At 52.0% G+C, this 16,033-nt stretch overlaps 1 protein-coding gene across 31 annotated transcripts in view; it reads right to left on the bottom strand.

Moving 5' to 3' along the window:
- The window catches only part of NRXN2 (neurexin 2), a 345,498-nt gene that overhangs the window by 149,422 nt on the left and 180,043 nt on the right, over positions 1 to 16,033 (bottom strand). For 16 of the 31 annotated variants that reach the window (XM_083716391.1, XM_083716397.1, XM_083716382.1 and 13 more), the window contains 6 exons: positions 13,039 to 13,065; positions 7,983 to 8,102; positions 6,859 to 7,243; positions 5,326 to 5,516; positions 4,607 to 4,780; positions 1,880 to 1,999 (listed from right to left, as the gene is read on the bottom strand). In XM_083716391.1, coding sequence (XP_083572517.1) covers positions 1,880 to 1,999; positions 4,607 to 4,780; positions 5,326 to 5,516; positions 6,859 to 7,243; positions 7,983 to 8,102; positions 13,039 to 13,065 — 1,017 coding nt within the window. The remainder of the gene's footprint in view (positions 1 to 1,879; positions 2,000 to 4,606; positions 4,781 to 5,325; positions 5,517 to 6,858; positions 7,244 to 7,982; positions 8,103 to 13,038; positions 13,066 to 16,033) is intronic. The other 15 variants (XM_083716392.1, XM_083716398.1, XM_083716396.1 and 12 more) reach the window with 3 other exon arrangements.

Genomic DNA, 16,033 nt, shown 5'->3' with positions numbered 1-16,033 from the left:
GCGTAGAACTGGAATGGACCCCAGCCCATCCAGCCAACAGGGCAGTTACTCCCTAAGGCCTCCTTGCCAGGTACCCACCAGAAAAGCCCACCCTCATCCCCCCCCCAGGCAGAGAGACAAACCCCCTCCCACTGCTCAGCAGCTCTCTTGAGTACAGATACTCCCCTGCCCCAGATTGAAACCTCTCATTCTCCTGTCATCTCAGCCCTTTCGGCTGCTCTGTCTTCCACAGAACAGGGTGGGGGATAGGATGATCTGCCCTAGACTACCAGCACCTTGTTTTTTATAGCGAATTTTTCAAAGATGAAAATCTGCCGTGCATCACATACAGAGATAATGTAACAAAGTGAGATTAATTATAGTGCATGGTGACTGCCAAGTGGCAGCAGGGTTTGCAGAGGGGCTACTCTGAGAAGGGGGGAGGGGGAGAAGAGACGCCATGCCCCCACCAGGGGACTTGTCCTCCCTCAACCTGGGAGGGCCCTTACTTTGCCCTGCCCACCCAGGCCCCTTTTCGTCCCACCTTTGGATTCCAAGCTCAAACCTTAGTCCTCCATGAACTTTTGTGCCATATGTTCCTTGCTCCTGGCAGATATGATAACTTGGGGACACCCACTCACCCTCCTTCCCAATTCCTCTACTTATCCCACTCTGAGACGCTGCCTTTCTGGAGCATCTGGTTGCAGACTCCACCCTTATGAGCCAAAGGCAAACCTGGTACAGGCGGCGGCAAAAGAGATCAATCTCACCTACAAATATTGGTGCAAATTCTCAGGTGGACGAGACGTTCCACCCAACCCAATACAAGACCAGCCGCAATTGTTTGAGAAGCTCAGCAATGAAACGTGCTGGGGTGTCAGGGTGTGTGTACGTGGCTTGTGCAATTCAGTCATACTGGTGCAGAGTTCACCTTCTGGCTGCCATCTGTTCAGTGGGGCAGAGGGGGCTTCATTGAGTGGGGTGTAGGCATTGCCATCTTCACACAGTTCTCAATGCTGAATCCCCCCTTCCCTCATAGTCCCCTTTGCCGCTTGGAAGGTTCTTGAAGCAAGGAAGATGCTTGGACCCCTAATTCCCCCATTTGCCCTTCTGACAGCTCCCCTGCCCCATAAGTGAGGGCAAATGCCCTAGTGCTGCCCTCCGCTGTGGCAAGAGGTACAGTCTCCCTCTGCTGTGGGGCAGTGAAGGTTGTTGCAACTCCTTCCCACTTTTCCGCAGGGGTGTGTGTGAGGGTTCGCGTTTTCAGGGAGGGTTGTTCTGTACCGTGTGCCGTGAGACTTTCTCCTTCCTGCCCACCCCTCTCCTTCAGATTATCTATAAAGTGTGAACTTTAACTCTGGAGACAAAGAGATGACTCGTTTTCCACTGATACGCATTTGTGGAATGCACAAGGCATTTTAATCATAACCTGACGGTGTCGCTCCTAATAGTGAACCTCATGTGGTTTTGCCAACCGCATGTTTGCTTTTATTCCTTCATTTTGTTCGGTCTCATCTAGCCATGGGTACCGTGGACCTTGAGAAGCTTCCTGGGTGCCCCCGGGTGACAAGACCGCCAATAGACACACAAACACACACACCCCGTTGCTCCCCTGGGGACTTGACTGCCCTCTGTTCCCTATCCCACAGAGCAAAAGGTCTTGAGGAAGCGGGCTGCCAGAGGGAGGGAAGGCGGGCAGCACTGGGCCCACTCCCCAAGGGGAGGAGGAGGGCTCCAGTCTGCAAAACGCCAGCCCCAGTCCAAGTGGCGCTACTAGTTCATTGCCTTGCTCAGTGTCCAGGGTGTGTCCTCCCCTTGGGGTTAATAAGCTCCACCTTTTGCCCCTCCCCTCCCTCCCTCCCTCCCTCCCTGCCATTCCCATCTCCCCCCTCCTACTCACGGTCATTGCACACGGGGCCACCATATGAGGTCATGGTGCAATCGCAGGTGTAGCCGTCCCATTGCTGAAGGCAGACGCCCTGGTTGGCGCAGGAGTCCTCCGTGCAGGTGGTGCTGGGACCTAGCGGGAGGGGCCAAAGAGAGAGAAAGCAAGAGGGGGAGACTTCAGGGCTTTCAGGGGTTCCCTAGTCCTCCCTTGTCTTGTCTGCCTCTGTCTACCACGTGGCAGGCCCCGGAAAGCATCATCGCCACCATCACAGCTCGTCTAATCAGCTGACCTCTTCCTTGATTGGCTCACAGTTGTCACGTGGGCAGCTGGCCTCCTCTTTGTGTGGGGCTGCCCTTGAAGATGGCTCAGGAAGCTGAGGCACAATTCTGCAGCCCCATGGCTGACTGGGGGTTCCTTCAGACTGGGTGGGGGTTTTTTTGTGGGGTGGGGATATATTCTGCATTAGAAGTGGATTTATACTGTGCCTTCCACACACTTTTCCACTGTATTAGTTGTTCTGAAGTGCTTGCCTATTCATTAACTTAGAGGCATTTATAAACAGCTTAGTATTTTTAAAATATCTATATGGCAAACAATTTTATTTTGTTAAAAGAAAATCAATACCATTAAAAACCAAGAAAAGCAGCAGAATAGAAACAGGTGAGAGCTTATAAAAGGCAATAAAGCAGAACTCCATGGGATTCAAACTAATGCAAGAGGGTTCCAGCCTTGTGGGTCAGGAAAAGCCAGGCGGTAAAGTTATGTCTTTATAAGTATCCCGAAGCCAGTGGAAGGGAGTCTGCTTCACGCAGGGCAGAGAGCATCATGGCAGCATGCCACGTGCGGGGGCAATGGCGGGAAAGGTCACTACCCTGTGGTGTTCTCCAGACTTCTCCAGACAATCTAAGTGATCTAACAGGTCTGTCCAGGGACAGGCAGTCTTTCGGGTAATCTAGTCTCTAGTTGCTCAGGGCTTCAGCTGTTAACAACAAGGCCTTAAATGCTGGTCTGGTAGCTGAACGGCTTCGTCAGAACAGGTGTAATAGGTGCACATCCAGGTGCTCCACTCAGCATCCTGGCTGCAGCAGCAGTCTGCACTAGTGAACAGGAGTCCGCTGGTGCAGCTGCCAAGGCAGGGCTTCTGTCCACGTTCCTTCCTCCATGTTCTGCTGCTGCATGATTGCCGTATGGAAGGACACCTTTTGCACCGCAGCACAACGAAAGCAGGACCAAAAACAAACCAGAGCCTGGGTGGTCTAAGAAGTTACGGGATTTCCACAGGACTTTCTGGGACATGCACTCGTCAGAAGCAAAGCAGCCTCTCTGCCTGCCCCCCCCCCAACTGCAGGCAGGTATCACAACAAACTGCCCCAGGACCATCATGAACACAAATCATCCTGAATGCACAAGGGAAAAGGACGTCTGGAGGGGCCTGAAGACAAATGAGGAAAGGTTACACTGCCTGGGACATTTTAGTTGGGGAGAGAGGTGAATGAGGGGTTGTGAACATGGGAGGGAGTATGTTATTGCGCATGGCATGGGGAAAGTGGCTAGAGAAAAGTTTCTCTCTCTCTTGCCTAACACTAGAACAGGCATAGGCAAACTCAGCCCTCCAGATGTTTTGGGACTATAACTCCCATCATTCCTAGCTAACAGGACCAGTGGTCAGGGATGATGGGAACTGTAGTCTCAAAACGAGTTTGCCTATGCCTGCACTAGAACTTGGGGACGGGCAATGAAGCTGAACGTCAGAAGAGTCAGGACAGACAGAAGAAAGTCCTTCCTCACGCAGCTCAGAGCTAAACTATGGAACTCCCTCCTGCAAGATAGACACTAAAAGAGGATTAGACAATTTCATGGAGGATGAGGCTATCCGTGGCTACTAGCCAGGATTGCTATGTTCTAGCTTCCCAGTCCTAAGAACACAAGAGGAGTTCTGGTGGATCAGGCCAAAGGCCCATCTAGACCAGCTCTCTGCCTTACGAGTGCTAGCTGATATCCTGAGTGGGGAAAGCTCTGCTGCTGTCCTGCTTGTGGACTTCCCTCCGGCTTGCCACTGTGAGAAACGTAAAGTGGGACTGCATGGGCTCCCTTTCATCTGATCCAGGAGGACTCTGGGGAACGTCAGCAGCCACCTCTCAGCTCTGGTGCACCAAAGGCCAGTTCAAGGTGAATGTGATTCTCTTCAAAGCTCTTAGCAACACAAGGATGTTCCAGCTAAACATATTTAGAAAGAAATACTGCATTTGTGCATTCTTGCTTTACTGCAAAAATGAAATGAGGGTGTTGTGTGTGTTTTTAATGCAAAACCCACAGAGCAAGGCCTCACAAGAGCAGCCCACTAGGAATGCAAATAAGGCTTTGCTGCCTCCCAGACGCTATCCCCTGCCTCCGTGGCCTTGTCGCCAGAGTCTGCACGGGGCTGGCCAGCGCTGCAATTACATCTAAAGTCAGAAAAATTGCTACTCAAGCCTTGAAAATTTGGGAGGACAAGAAGGGAGAGGCATTGCTTGGCAGAGCCACTGTCTGGATGACAAAGTTAATGGAAGAATGCAAATTCCAGAGGAAACAGCCTCTTGTGTTGCAGGAAACATTTTTTTTTTTAAAGGAAAGAAAGAAAAGCTGGGTCAGGTGTGAGGGGAAGGGATTTGGAAGAGAGAAGCAGCAGAGGAGGGGAGTGTATGCTTAACCCATTCCCTGCTCCAAATCAGACCTGGCCCACCCTGCACCCCGCCTTACCATCACAGCCCCTCTCAACGTGCCCGATCCGGTGCAGGGCGTCGGCGATGAGGTCCGGGAGTCGGCCATTGAGGTCCACGGAGGCCAGGCAGCCCTGGAAGCCGTCCCGCGAGGCCACTAGCTTGGGCAGGTTGTTGAACATGTTTTTGCTCAGGCCTCCAATGTACAGCTCCCCTGCAAGGTGGAACGAACACATGAGGGGCCCTGAGACCCCAGACTGCACCTCCCGATTCACCCCCCGCCCCACAGCAAATGCCCAAAGGCCTGTGTGGCTGTGTGTGTTTTGGTCCAAGTCTAAAGAAAGATGAGAGGCAGCAGCAAATCTGTATAGGCCAAGGGAGGGGAAGGTGTGCCTGCTGGACTGTCCTGGGGGGCAGATGCTCTTGGCTTGGGGCATCACTGCTGCTGTTTTGTTTCATTCCTGAGCAGCCAGCCACCACCCACATAAAATCAGACCAACAAAACAGGGCACCTGCCTAAAATAACAATAACGGGATGCTATAAATGTAGGCAGATTAAAACTGTCCCCCACCTAATTTGGCAGCACAGTGCACCCTAGTGCCACATAGAGGAGCTGTGAAGTGTGTGTCCATTTCAACAGGGCACAGGGGACTGGACCTCCACTCCAAACGCACTAGCGCATTCCCATAAACTGCAAGGAGGCTGCCCTCTAGTGCCAAGCGAGGGTATTGCGAGCCAGGCCGGCCTGGTAAGCTCACCCTTGAGGTCCAGGTTGCGGGCACCGTTGGAGTGCTGTGTGACGGTGCGAGAGTCGATCTTGAGCGTGTGCACGTTGTTTGTGTCGCGGGACACGATGACGTTGTGCCACTGGTTGTCGTTCACTGGCTTGTCTGAGTTCCCCTTCATGAGTGAGGGCCCGTTGCCCAGGTCAAAGACGTAGTGGATGTACCTGCAGGAACAAGCGGGATGGGGGTGGGGAAGGCAGGGGATCAAAAGGCTTGTCCAGCCTGACCTCACCCCCCCCAGGCAGGCAGGAGAGCCTTCCCAGCACCAGCCACACGTGACAAGCCCAGAGTCAAGCCCAGTCCACCAAGCACATGGGGTCGTCCACCAGTGGGTCCTGCATTTCCTGAATGCCTGGGATTAAATAAAGGAGCCTCTCCTCGGACACACAGCAAGGAGGGTGTTGGTTTTTCAAGATTTCCTGGATGTGTGTTTGTGTGTGTGCATTAAGCTGTTCCCAGCTTAAGTGGCACAGCTCCCCCTTCACCCCCTGCTGCCCCCCTCTGGCAAATGAGCAGCAGACATGGTTGTAGGCAGACTGCAAAATAATGAAGAAGTGGCAGCCTCTTTTCTCTATGCTGGCTGGGAGGGGCTCTCTAGAGTCTCACCTCCTACCTGGTCCTTCTAACTGCAGGCAGCAGGGACTGAATCCGGGACCTTCTGTACACAAAACATCTGTCCCTCCCCCCCCCCCCAATATTCAGAGTGGCTTCTAACTGGAACTTTGCCAGTCCCACGAGACCCCAAATACCTCAGGCTAAGTACTTAATTCGTTCCGGATGTCCGTTCTTAACCTGAAACTGTTCTTAACCTGAAGCACCAGTTTAGCTAACAGGGCCACCCGCTGCCGCCGCGCCGCCAGTGCCCGATTTCTGTTCTCATCCTGAAGCAAAGTTCTTAACCTGAAGCACTATTTCTGGGTTAGTGGAGTCTGTAACCTGAAGCGTATGTAACCTGAGGAACCACCGTATGAGGATTCAGTCAGGGCCTGGAGAGGATGAAAGCAACTAGCGTGCTGTGACGGTAAAGAGTGTCGGACCAGGACCAGGGTTCAAATCCCCTGCTCGGCCATGAAGTCCACTGGGTGGTGACTTTGGGCCAGTCACTGCCTCTCTCAGCCTAGCCACCTCGCAGGTTGTTGAGGGGATAAAGTGTGGAGAGGGAGAAGCCTGTATGCAGCCTGGAGCTGCTCGGAGGAAAAGTGGGCTAGAAAGGTACGTCATCCATCAGCGACGTGGGTGAAGCAGGGAAGGAGATCCTGAGGCACCAGGCAGGGCCTTTATGCAGGCATCTTGGCTGTGCTGCCTGAGGCAGCAGGCGAGAGGGGGCAGCACTCTGGCTGACAGGTGGGATTTCTAGGGATGGTGTACACAGATCTTGCTCATGTCGCTGGGTGGGGCTCCTGGGCCAGGAGGCGGGGCTTACAGGTGTGTGTACAGGAGGTCATTCTGGCTAGGTCTGGCAGGATGTGGACAGGGGCCCCCAGCGCCCCCTTGTGGACCCCTCACCCCTTGACAAGCTCCACCACGATGAAGTCATTCCCGTTGCCACTGTTGAATAGGATGAGCCCGTCGGTGGCCGTGGTCTTGAACTGGAAGAAGAGGTGCATCGAGGCGTAGGCCTGCAGCATGGCCAGCGCCAGGTAGCTGGCTTTGCTCTTGAACGTGACGGGGTCGGCGATGATGCTGCGCAGACCGAAGCGGGCGTTCAGCTCGCAGTAGCTGATGTCCCCGTTCTTGCAGAGGTCCATGTAGGGCATCCCGTTGAAGACCAGGCTGCTGAGGTGGCCGATGAAGTTGGAGGGCACCACCGAGATGAAGCGCCGCTCGGTCATGATGCCCGTCTCGATGTTGTGGAACTCCAGGCGGGTGTGGGCGCCGGCCATTTGCCCTGCTTGGGCCAAGCACAGTAGGAGGGGGAGCACACTGTTAAAATGGAGCCAGGAGGGGGTGCTGGGCAATAGGCGGGGGGACAGGACACACAGTTGCCACAAGATCTCAGGCCACGGCCAAAACGGGGACAGAACTCCCCTGATCAGGCTGGGCAGAGCTCCTTCCTGCTCACTGTCTCTCTTGAAGCAAGGAAAAGCCTCTCCTTTCCTATTGGCGAGTGGTGAGAACTGGACCAAGGAGAGAAGGGAAGCAAATGGACAGCATTTGTTCCGCACCGTACACTCAGTGGCTCTCTGCCCCCTCAAGGGGATACCCAGCCAGGCCTGGAATCCTGCCCCTCTGCAGGCTGGCAAGGTTCCTGCTCCTTGCTATGGATTCCCCACAGCTCCTCCATACACTCCCAGTCCAGACCTGCCCAGTCAGATACTGCTAGCAGTCCCTCTCTCTATGTCAACATTGGCAGCTCCTAATCTGGATCACCTGCCCAATGTGCCCCCTAGTGGTCAAACTCAGGCACGGTCCCTCCTAGCCAGCTGATCCCAAAGTCACTCAGTGCCACCTGGTGGCGGAAATGGAGAACTGACAGCAACAATTCTGGAAAAACTGCTTGGAGTGTGCAGGAGAACACACCCGCCTGCAATGATGCCAGGATGTTGGCTCTTTGCAGTCCCAAGGACTACCTTCTTTCTCCCCGAGTGCTGAAGCCCCTTAGCTCGGGCCGGCGGCCTTCCTCGGCTTACCTTCCACAGTGACGTTGTCCACAGAGAGCTGCAGGTTCTTTCCGCGCCGGACCACGCGGACCGTGTGCCACTCATTGTCGTTGAGTTTGTGACCGGCAAAAAGGGTCTCGGGGCCTTTACCTGCAACGGGGCAGGCAGGGTGGCAGTCAGGGCAGGTCCGCTGCGTGAGTAACAGCCCCACCCCTGCAGAGGTGAACCCCTCAAAGCCTCGCACAGGGACTCAGCCCAAGAATTAAAGCCCCCCCCCCGTTCACTGTATCTTTTCACCCTTGCAGGCACATGCACACTCCCAGCACACAAGCCCTGCCATTTGCGTGGCTGCAACTGTCCTGTCTCACACACTCGGTCGCCACTCCTGAATCGTACACCCCATAGGGCCTCCATCCTATCCCAGGCAGAGGGAAGCTGAGAGGGTCAGAAGGCAGCCGGACCCATAGAACAGGGCCCATCTTCACTGTCTTGGGTGCCCTTCTTGGAATCCATGGGCAGTATGTGAGCTGCAGGTGTGTAGAAGGGGAATAATCACACCCAGGTGTCTTTTGGCATGAGAGCCTGAGCAAAGGACGATGGCTCAATCCTAAAGTTCAACCCTGCTGGCATCACCAGGCAGAGCAGGGAAAGAGCCCCAAATGCAAAACTCTGGCGAGCCACTGTTGCCATGAGAGCACATAATACTGAGCAAGATGGACCAGCTCACTTTTAAGGCAGCTTCCTCCATCCCTTTATTCTGAACGGTGAGGACCAGAATCTTTATTTTAAGCAGAGGTGACACAGCTCCACAGTAGAGCACCTGCTCTGAACACAAAGGATCTGGGCTTCAATAACTGGCATCTCTAGATGCAGCTAGGGAAGAGCACAGTCTGAAACCTGGATGGCTGTTGCCAGCTTGCAAAACAGGGAGGAGATGTCATGCTTGCTGGATCTACTTCGTCTTTCACTTGAACCCCACGTCCTTCCAACCAGGCAAAGGCACACACAAGAAACAAGTCAGAAACCAGGGGCTTCTCTGAGCCGGGAGATTCATTTTCCAAACCAGAACTGAATCGGTGGAGTGTGAGGTTTTTTTGTTGGTCCTGCTGTTGTAAAAGATTTTGGAGTCAGAAGCCCTTGGTGACCTGTTGTAAATCATCCAGAAATCTGCCAGAATATCCTGATCGAACTTCTGCCCATCCCAGCTGCATTGGCATGTTGACCAACAGCAGACGGCCACTTCCTGCCATGAGAAGGCCAAAGGACTGATTCTGGGACAAGGAGAAAGGGCTGAATCCCAGGACCTCCTGACTGCCAAGCTTAGGCTACAGGAACTCATTCAGAGGCACAACGTCCACCCTCTAAGGCAAGCAAGCCGCCCTGGCAAACAGCTGAAGCCTCAGTGGCTGTGCACCTTTCATGGTTGTCCCAGCCTGCACTGTTCCTCCTCAAACTGAGAAGGCTGCCCTTTACGATAACATTGATAAACGCTGCTCTGCAAGCCATTATTAATTGCAGAGAGGCAGAAGCAAACTCCCTCCATCCAGAAGCTTAAGAACAAACACAAACAGTGGAGTCTTGCAAGGACTTAAAGACCCCCAGGGGCTGCCTCTTTCCACTGCCTCTCTCTGTTTACCTGGTCATGGACACCACCTGTTGGCCAAAGTGAGCACTGCTAGCGGGTGCTGCCACCTGGTGGCTAATCCAGCTACAGCTATAGCAGCAGCAGCTTCTAAAAGCTTGTGCTGCCATCAAGTGGAAGAAGATGAGTACTGCAGCGGCCAGGGAAGGCCTGTGAAGCCCTCGGGTACTGAAAGGAAACCAGAGACTTCTTGGGTGCTGTCACCTCTTGGAGGGATTCAGGAACAGCACCTCCCAGACCACTCTCCAACCCACCCCAACTGCTTCCCCTCCAGACTGCAGTTGACTCTGGCGTTTTTCATCTGCATATGTTTATACATGCGGATACTTTTGCAGCATGTATGTTAATACATGCAAATAACATTCCAGGTTCCGAACCTTTAAGGCAGGGGGCAGTGGGCCAAGCGGACCCCCACCCAACCCCACCTGCTCCAAGACAAATTCTATGCTGGCTTTGCAGCAGGGGTCATCTTAGCTCTCCTGACCCCAAATATCCCAGTTCCTGGGAGCTCTCCTGCTAAAGAAACCTTCTCCCAACCCCCAGGATTGCAGTCTTTCCTGGGTGCAGTTAATTAACCCTTTCCTCCCCACTGCACAGAGTGTACTCACATCTTTTCTTCTCCAAGCCATAAACCCCAAAGCAATACAAAATTTTCCTGCCCCTCAGGCCACTAGATAGACCAGCCCTTGTGAATGCTGCAGTCAGCCAGGATCCTCGACTTCTCTCCTCAGCTCTCAGAAGGAACCAGAACCTCCTGGACCGAAGGAGTGTGTGTGGTTCTGTGGTGCTTAGGCCTGTGGTCTGTGAGCTTGAGGCTGTGTGAAGGAGCAATTAATGAGCACCCCTGGACATGAGCAGTGATTTTTACCCCCATCAGCCCCCTCCCCCAATTTTGGCTCATCCATAGTTCCAGTGTGTTTGTTCTGGGCACAAAGATGAAATCCTCGTCTCCAAATGGAGAGGGCAGAGGCTGAGGTTCAGGATGCCTGAGTTCTCTCCGCAGCCTTTTTTTTTTAACACTTTTTAAAAAAGTATTTAAATTCTGCTTTAGATGCATTGCTGTTGGCACTTGCAGATGGACCCATTTCAAAAAATAAACACAAGGATCACCTGCCCTCTTACTGAACCCTGCTCCCCACTTCCATATGCCTCAGTTTCCTTTCCCTCTCTCGTTTCCAGCCCTCCTTTGCAAACTGGAAGCCTGGATTGATTTATGTGAGAATCTGCAGGCCTAGAAACTCGCCTGCCTCTGAGTCACGATCCTGGAAGTTGTCAGTGGAAGCAAGGCAAGGAGCCAGTGTGGTATGAGAGCCAGTGTGCCATAGTGGGTAGAGCGTTGGGCTTGGGCCTGGATGCACAGAGTTCAAATCCCCACTCAGCTATGAAACTCACTGGGTGACCTTGGGTCAGCCACTGTCTCCTCACGAGGTTGTTGTGAGGGGGAAAAACTTCTACAAATTTCCACTGCCCTGCAACGTCCAGCCCCTCACAAGTCCCAGAGCTTGGAATTTGGTTGTTGTGAATCCCAGGACCTCCTGCATTAAGGCCTGCAACGACTTTGGCATCACCCACCCCCCCAGTTGTCCCAGCACAGCTCTTGACTATCAAAGTGCATTTAAAAGTGTGTGCTTCGTGAAGATTATGATTAGACTGAACAAGCTGACAAGTGACACAGAGCAGATAGAAGAAGGTGGGAAGAAATTTAAAGACTATCTACAGAAACATTGTAAAATTAAGGAACGTTAGAAGGATGTTGGAATGAAGTTATGTGGTTTTAGCAGCAATGTTACAAAGGAGTAAGTAAAAATGGATTGTTAACAGGTGAGAATGTAAAGTTACAATATATTAAGATAAATTATTAAGATAAAAACAAAGATAGTTAATTTGCTGAATTAACTAACTGAACTAGAACACAAAAAAGGGAGGTGTGAGGAGGTCAAGGAAACAAGCAAATGAAAGATAAGATATGGAAAGATTGACTTGTTTTTAATTGTTTTTATTTTTCTGTATTTTGTATGTTTTGTTTTATTTTTCTTTATCTTTGTAATTTTTTGAAACTTCAATAAATATTATTTTTTTTAAAAAAAAGATATGGAGGGGCTGATTTTGTCCCTTTCATCTGGATCCCCACTAGAGCCTCTTGCCCAGTTCCAGGGGGCTGCTGATTTGTGACACCCTTTTGCCCCAACGACCCATCTCCCCTCCTCTAATGCTGCACAAAATGTAGAAAGGAGGGAGATTTCCAAGTTGTAAAATCATTGTTCTGCACCGAGAGCAGTTAAAGTGTTTGGAAAGAAGAGTTGCACAAACAGCAGGGGAGTGTCCATGCCTGTCTTTCCTCAGCTGCCTGTGTGGAGCGCTGGGGGTGCAAAGGGAATCTGCCCCCCCGGCCCGGCCCCTTCCCCAGACCTGATCGCTGCTCAGATTGAGACACACCCCTTTAGCACTGCCACATCACTGTCATGAACCAGGCCAGAAAAAGCTGGGGGCTTCTTCCCATTACCTGAAGTGTGCAGGAGATATTACTCTGGGGGTCCCTGCATGCCTCCTTCTCCAACAGCAACTTATCGACTCCGCTTTTGTTTCTGTAAATTTTCACTACCCTACAAAGTCCCCGCCTCCCCCTCAGCCATGCTGAACTCTTTCTCCTCTCTTTTAAACCAGTCCTCAAATTACAGGAGAAAGAGGGAAGAATTAATGAAATCCACAAGTTCCCATCCTTTGATGACTGCCTTCGGTTTTAGGAAAATCACACCACCCTGTAGGTAAGCAGAGACATCCAAAAATGGAATGCCCCCTCCCCCATCCTCCATGTAATCTGAGAACTGCCCAAAATCCCATTTCTTCCATAGGAAATTCTCTCAAAAGTTCCAGGAATGGCATTAGGGGAAAACTCAGTGCCCCTCACCTCAAAAGGTGTGGTGGGTGAAGAGAACCCAGGCATCCTGGCTGTCAGCAAATCCTCTGATACTCATCAGAGGGGAGGAAGGGGCTATTGTTGCATGTTACAGAGGGGAGAAGGTATTGGGGTAGGTGGGCTCATCTCTATGTGAAGCGACCCTGGAGGAAGGCGAGCATGAGCACATTTGGCTTCTGCTACTGACCAACTCCTATAGGCTTTAGCAGATGCTCATCCTGAATGTCTACAAGAAGGAAGAAGTTCCATGGGCTTGTTCTGTCCTGGGGACTGAGGAGAGAAGCCTTCGGAGCACCCCTGTGTCCTGTTCGCTCACACGCTCTCTCTCCCTCCCTCCCTCTCTCTCTCTCTCTCTCTCTCTCTCTCACACACACACACACACACACACACACAGCCTACCACCACGACCACCTTTTTCCTTTAGAAAAGCAAAATAAAATAGACACTGCAGGATTAAAAAGAATGAGTCGAAGAAGAAAAAAAGGGAAAAAAGAAATATATATATATATATATATATGGCAACTTACTGGGGTTACAGCCTATCCTGACACAGTCTGAGACGGGGGGCCGGGGTGGGGTTGGGGAGAGAGAAGAGAACGAGACAGTTTTATATCCTTCAAGGTAACGTCTGCAACCAAACACCCAAAAAAGAAAACCAATTCAGCCCACCATCTGGGGACAAACGCACGACAAGGAGGACACTTGCCTCTGCACTGGGGAGGGGCCTGGGTGGGTCTGCCTGTCCTCCTGATCCGGCCCAATGCTGCCTCCCTATTCCACACACCCCACCTCCACCAGCACCAAAAGGATGCACTTGCAAATATACCTGGGTCTTTCTGTCTATGCACAAACCAGCCGCTGGTCGTTCTCCTGGGGGTCGTTTTTCTGAGTGGGAGTCCTGAGTTGGTGGCCCTGGCCCCCACTCCCTACAATGCCTTGATCCACAGGAGAGGAGGGGAACCTCAGAGCTGGTCCTCCAGGCCTTTCTCCTCAGCCCTCCGGGCTCCTCCAGGCCACTGCCTGCTTCAAAGTGCTTTTGCGTGGCTGTGATCCTGCCTCCTGCTTGCAAGGGTGGAGAACCCTCCCCTGTTTGTACAGCTGAAATATAACCTACTCCACCAAGGTAAGAGTCACATCTGTGGCCCTGCCCACTTTTTTTGCCTCTGGCCCACCACTGGGATGCGGCCCCCGGGATGTCAAACCCAAGGGAATGTGGCCCTCGGGCTAGATAAGTTCTCCACCTGTGATCTGGGAGGTCTCCCCCCATTTTTCAGTTGACAGTTCTGTTGCCCAGGTAAGGGTGATCTACAAATCACCTGAGCCTCTTTTAAGTTTTTATTATCTGCAGTTCTCCTGCACCTGGGTGGTGTGCGCATGTTAAATATGAGTCTGGCCCCTCCTCTTTCATTTTGTGGTCTGCACCCCACCCCCAGGTCTGCTACTGAGTCACAGTTGGGCTTCAAACCACGGAGCCTGCCTGCCGCTTGGTCTGATGGCCACCCAACCCGTCTTTGTAATATTTGCTTCATTTCTCAAGGCAGAAGATTGCCTTGTATTAGAACCACTTTAGGGTTTTAAAAAAATCTTGCTTAAAATGTTAGCACCAAACAATATGGAATCCAGGAGATCTGTGAACAATCCCTTTTATTTATCTGTGAACAATTCCATTTATTTTTAAGATGCTGCTGTCTTCAGTCAGGGACCACTGCTAACTTCCATGTAGAAACAGGATCTAATGGGTGTCTTTTTTTTTTTTTAAAGTCGCCTTTTTTAAAGTCACCAAAATATAATTATTTTGGTTAAAAAATAAAACTTGAAACTGAACCCTAGAAGTGTAGAGTTGGAAGGGACCCAAAAGGTCAACAAGTCCAATCTTTCATTTTTATTACCACTATGATGTTTTTTTTCTACAATCAAGTGGTATATAAATTTTATAAACTAACTCAGGCTTCCTCAACCTCGGCCCTCCAGATGTTTTGAGACTATAATTCCCATCATCCCTGACCACTGGTCCTGCTAGCTAAGGATCATGGGAGTTGTAGGCCAAAAACATCTGGAGGGCCGAGGTTGAGGAAGCCTGAACTAACTAAATAAAAAATTAGGTATTTCACTTTTTTGGGTAAGCCACCCTGTGGTCTCTTGATGAGTGGTATATAAATTTGATCAGTCATCATCATCATAGCTAATGAACCACAGACTTCTCAGATATATATTATATACATCTTAGTGGGGAGGATGGGGCAGTGGCCCTAGTAGCCAGATTGCTGAAGGCCCCCCTCCATTTGTCTGACTGAAACCAGATCAGCAACCTGAAGCTGCTATGAAAAGGAGGCCAGGATCCACATCACAGGGCCGTTTGCCCCCCCGGGACTGCATTGTCTGTATCAGACAATTGTGAGCAAGAGGAGAGGGGAGTTATCCCTGAGTTTCTGGACACAAGGTGGTATTCAACTAAGTTTTACTCAGAGCAATGAACGTAACTAAGTTGAACAGAACTGAGCTGAATATCACCACCCACTATTTGTGGCCCAGGACTGATGACATTCACTGAATTGTGGACCTTTACCCATAGGCCTGGTCCTGGGGCTTCCCCACCAACAGACATTAACAAACAACCTCCCCAGCATGCAGCTGGTGTCCTGGCCCCCACCCACACTGCCCCCAGGCCTTTTGCTACACACAGTGCTCAGAAAGGGGAAAGGGCTGGTTTGTGCATAGACTTTTGTGCTTCCATTTTTTGCTTCTCAGTTGCCCGTCCTGTTCACCTGTGGCTCCTTCCCAGCCTCCCCTGCTTGCCCTTTGGGATTCCTCCTCAGTGCTGGCAAGTGGCTACCTTGTGAAGACCAGCTGTGCAGTAGGAAGTAGGGCAGCCCTTCCTTCCTCTCAAGCCTGAAGCTGTTCACTGAGAGGGAGGGGAAGGGCTGACCCCACAGTGGCAATGCCCTCCTCCTCTCCCCTTTCCCCAAAGGTACTTCCCAGCACAATGACACCCAGACAGGTCTTGCCCCCGGCACCATCGCCAGCTCCTCTCTGAGTCAGAACCTCTCAGGACCTCCAGAAACAGGAAGAACAGCTCCCACAGTTGTTCTGACTGGGGGAAGGGTGTGCCTGGCAATTCCTGGACATCAGGGTCGTGGCGCAGGCACTGCCCCGCTCTCGGTGCTAAGGGCGGGGCTAGCAGCACTGCCCTCCTCCCCAAGAATCGCCAGAGCACCCTTCATGGACCAGTGCCTCAGGGAGAGGTAGGTGGGGGAGCCCTGTGAGGGGGAGTGTCCTTTTGGTGGGGGCAGAGGGTCACCCTTGTGCTCCCGAGTCCTCTGCAGACTCCAGGGCATGTCTGCCAGTGGGGGGAGAGGGGCTCTCCTCCTAGTGGGGGGGCATGTGGGTGGGGAGTCCCCATTCCCACAGGCTGCACAGCTGGGCTTGGCGTGCGTCGTCAACCGCAACAGAACAGTGGATGCAAACAGTCACAGGACCAAAAACCCCTCTCATGGGTGGTAGGTAAACTTCATGGAACAAAAG

This window comes from Podarcis gaigeae (assembly GCF_964106915.1).
Source record: "Podarcis gaigeae genome assembly, chromosome: 16".
In the NCBI taxonomy this organism is placed as follows: domain Eukaryota; kingdom Metazoa; phylum Chordata; class Lepidosauria; order Squamata; family Lacertidae; genus Podarcis; species Podarcis gaigeae.
This window is presented reverse-complemented; position numbering and strand designations above follow the sequence as displayed.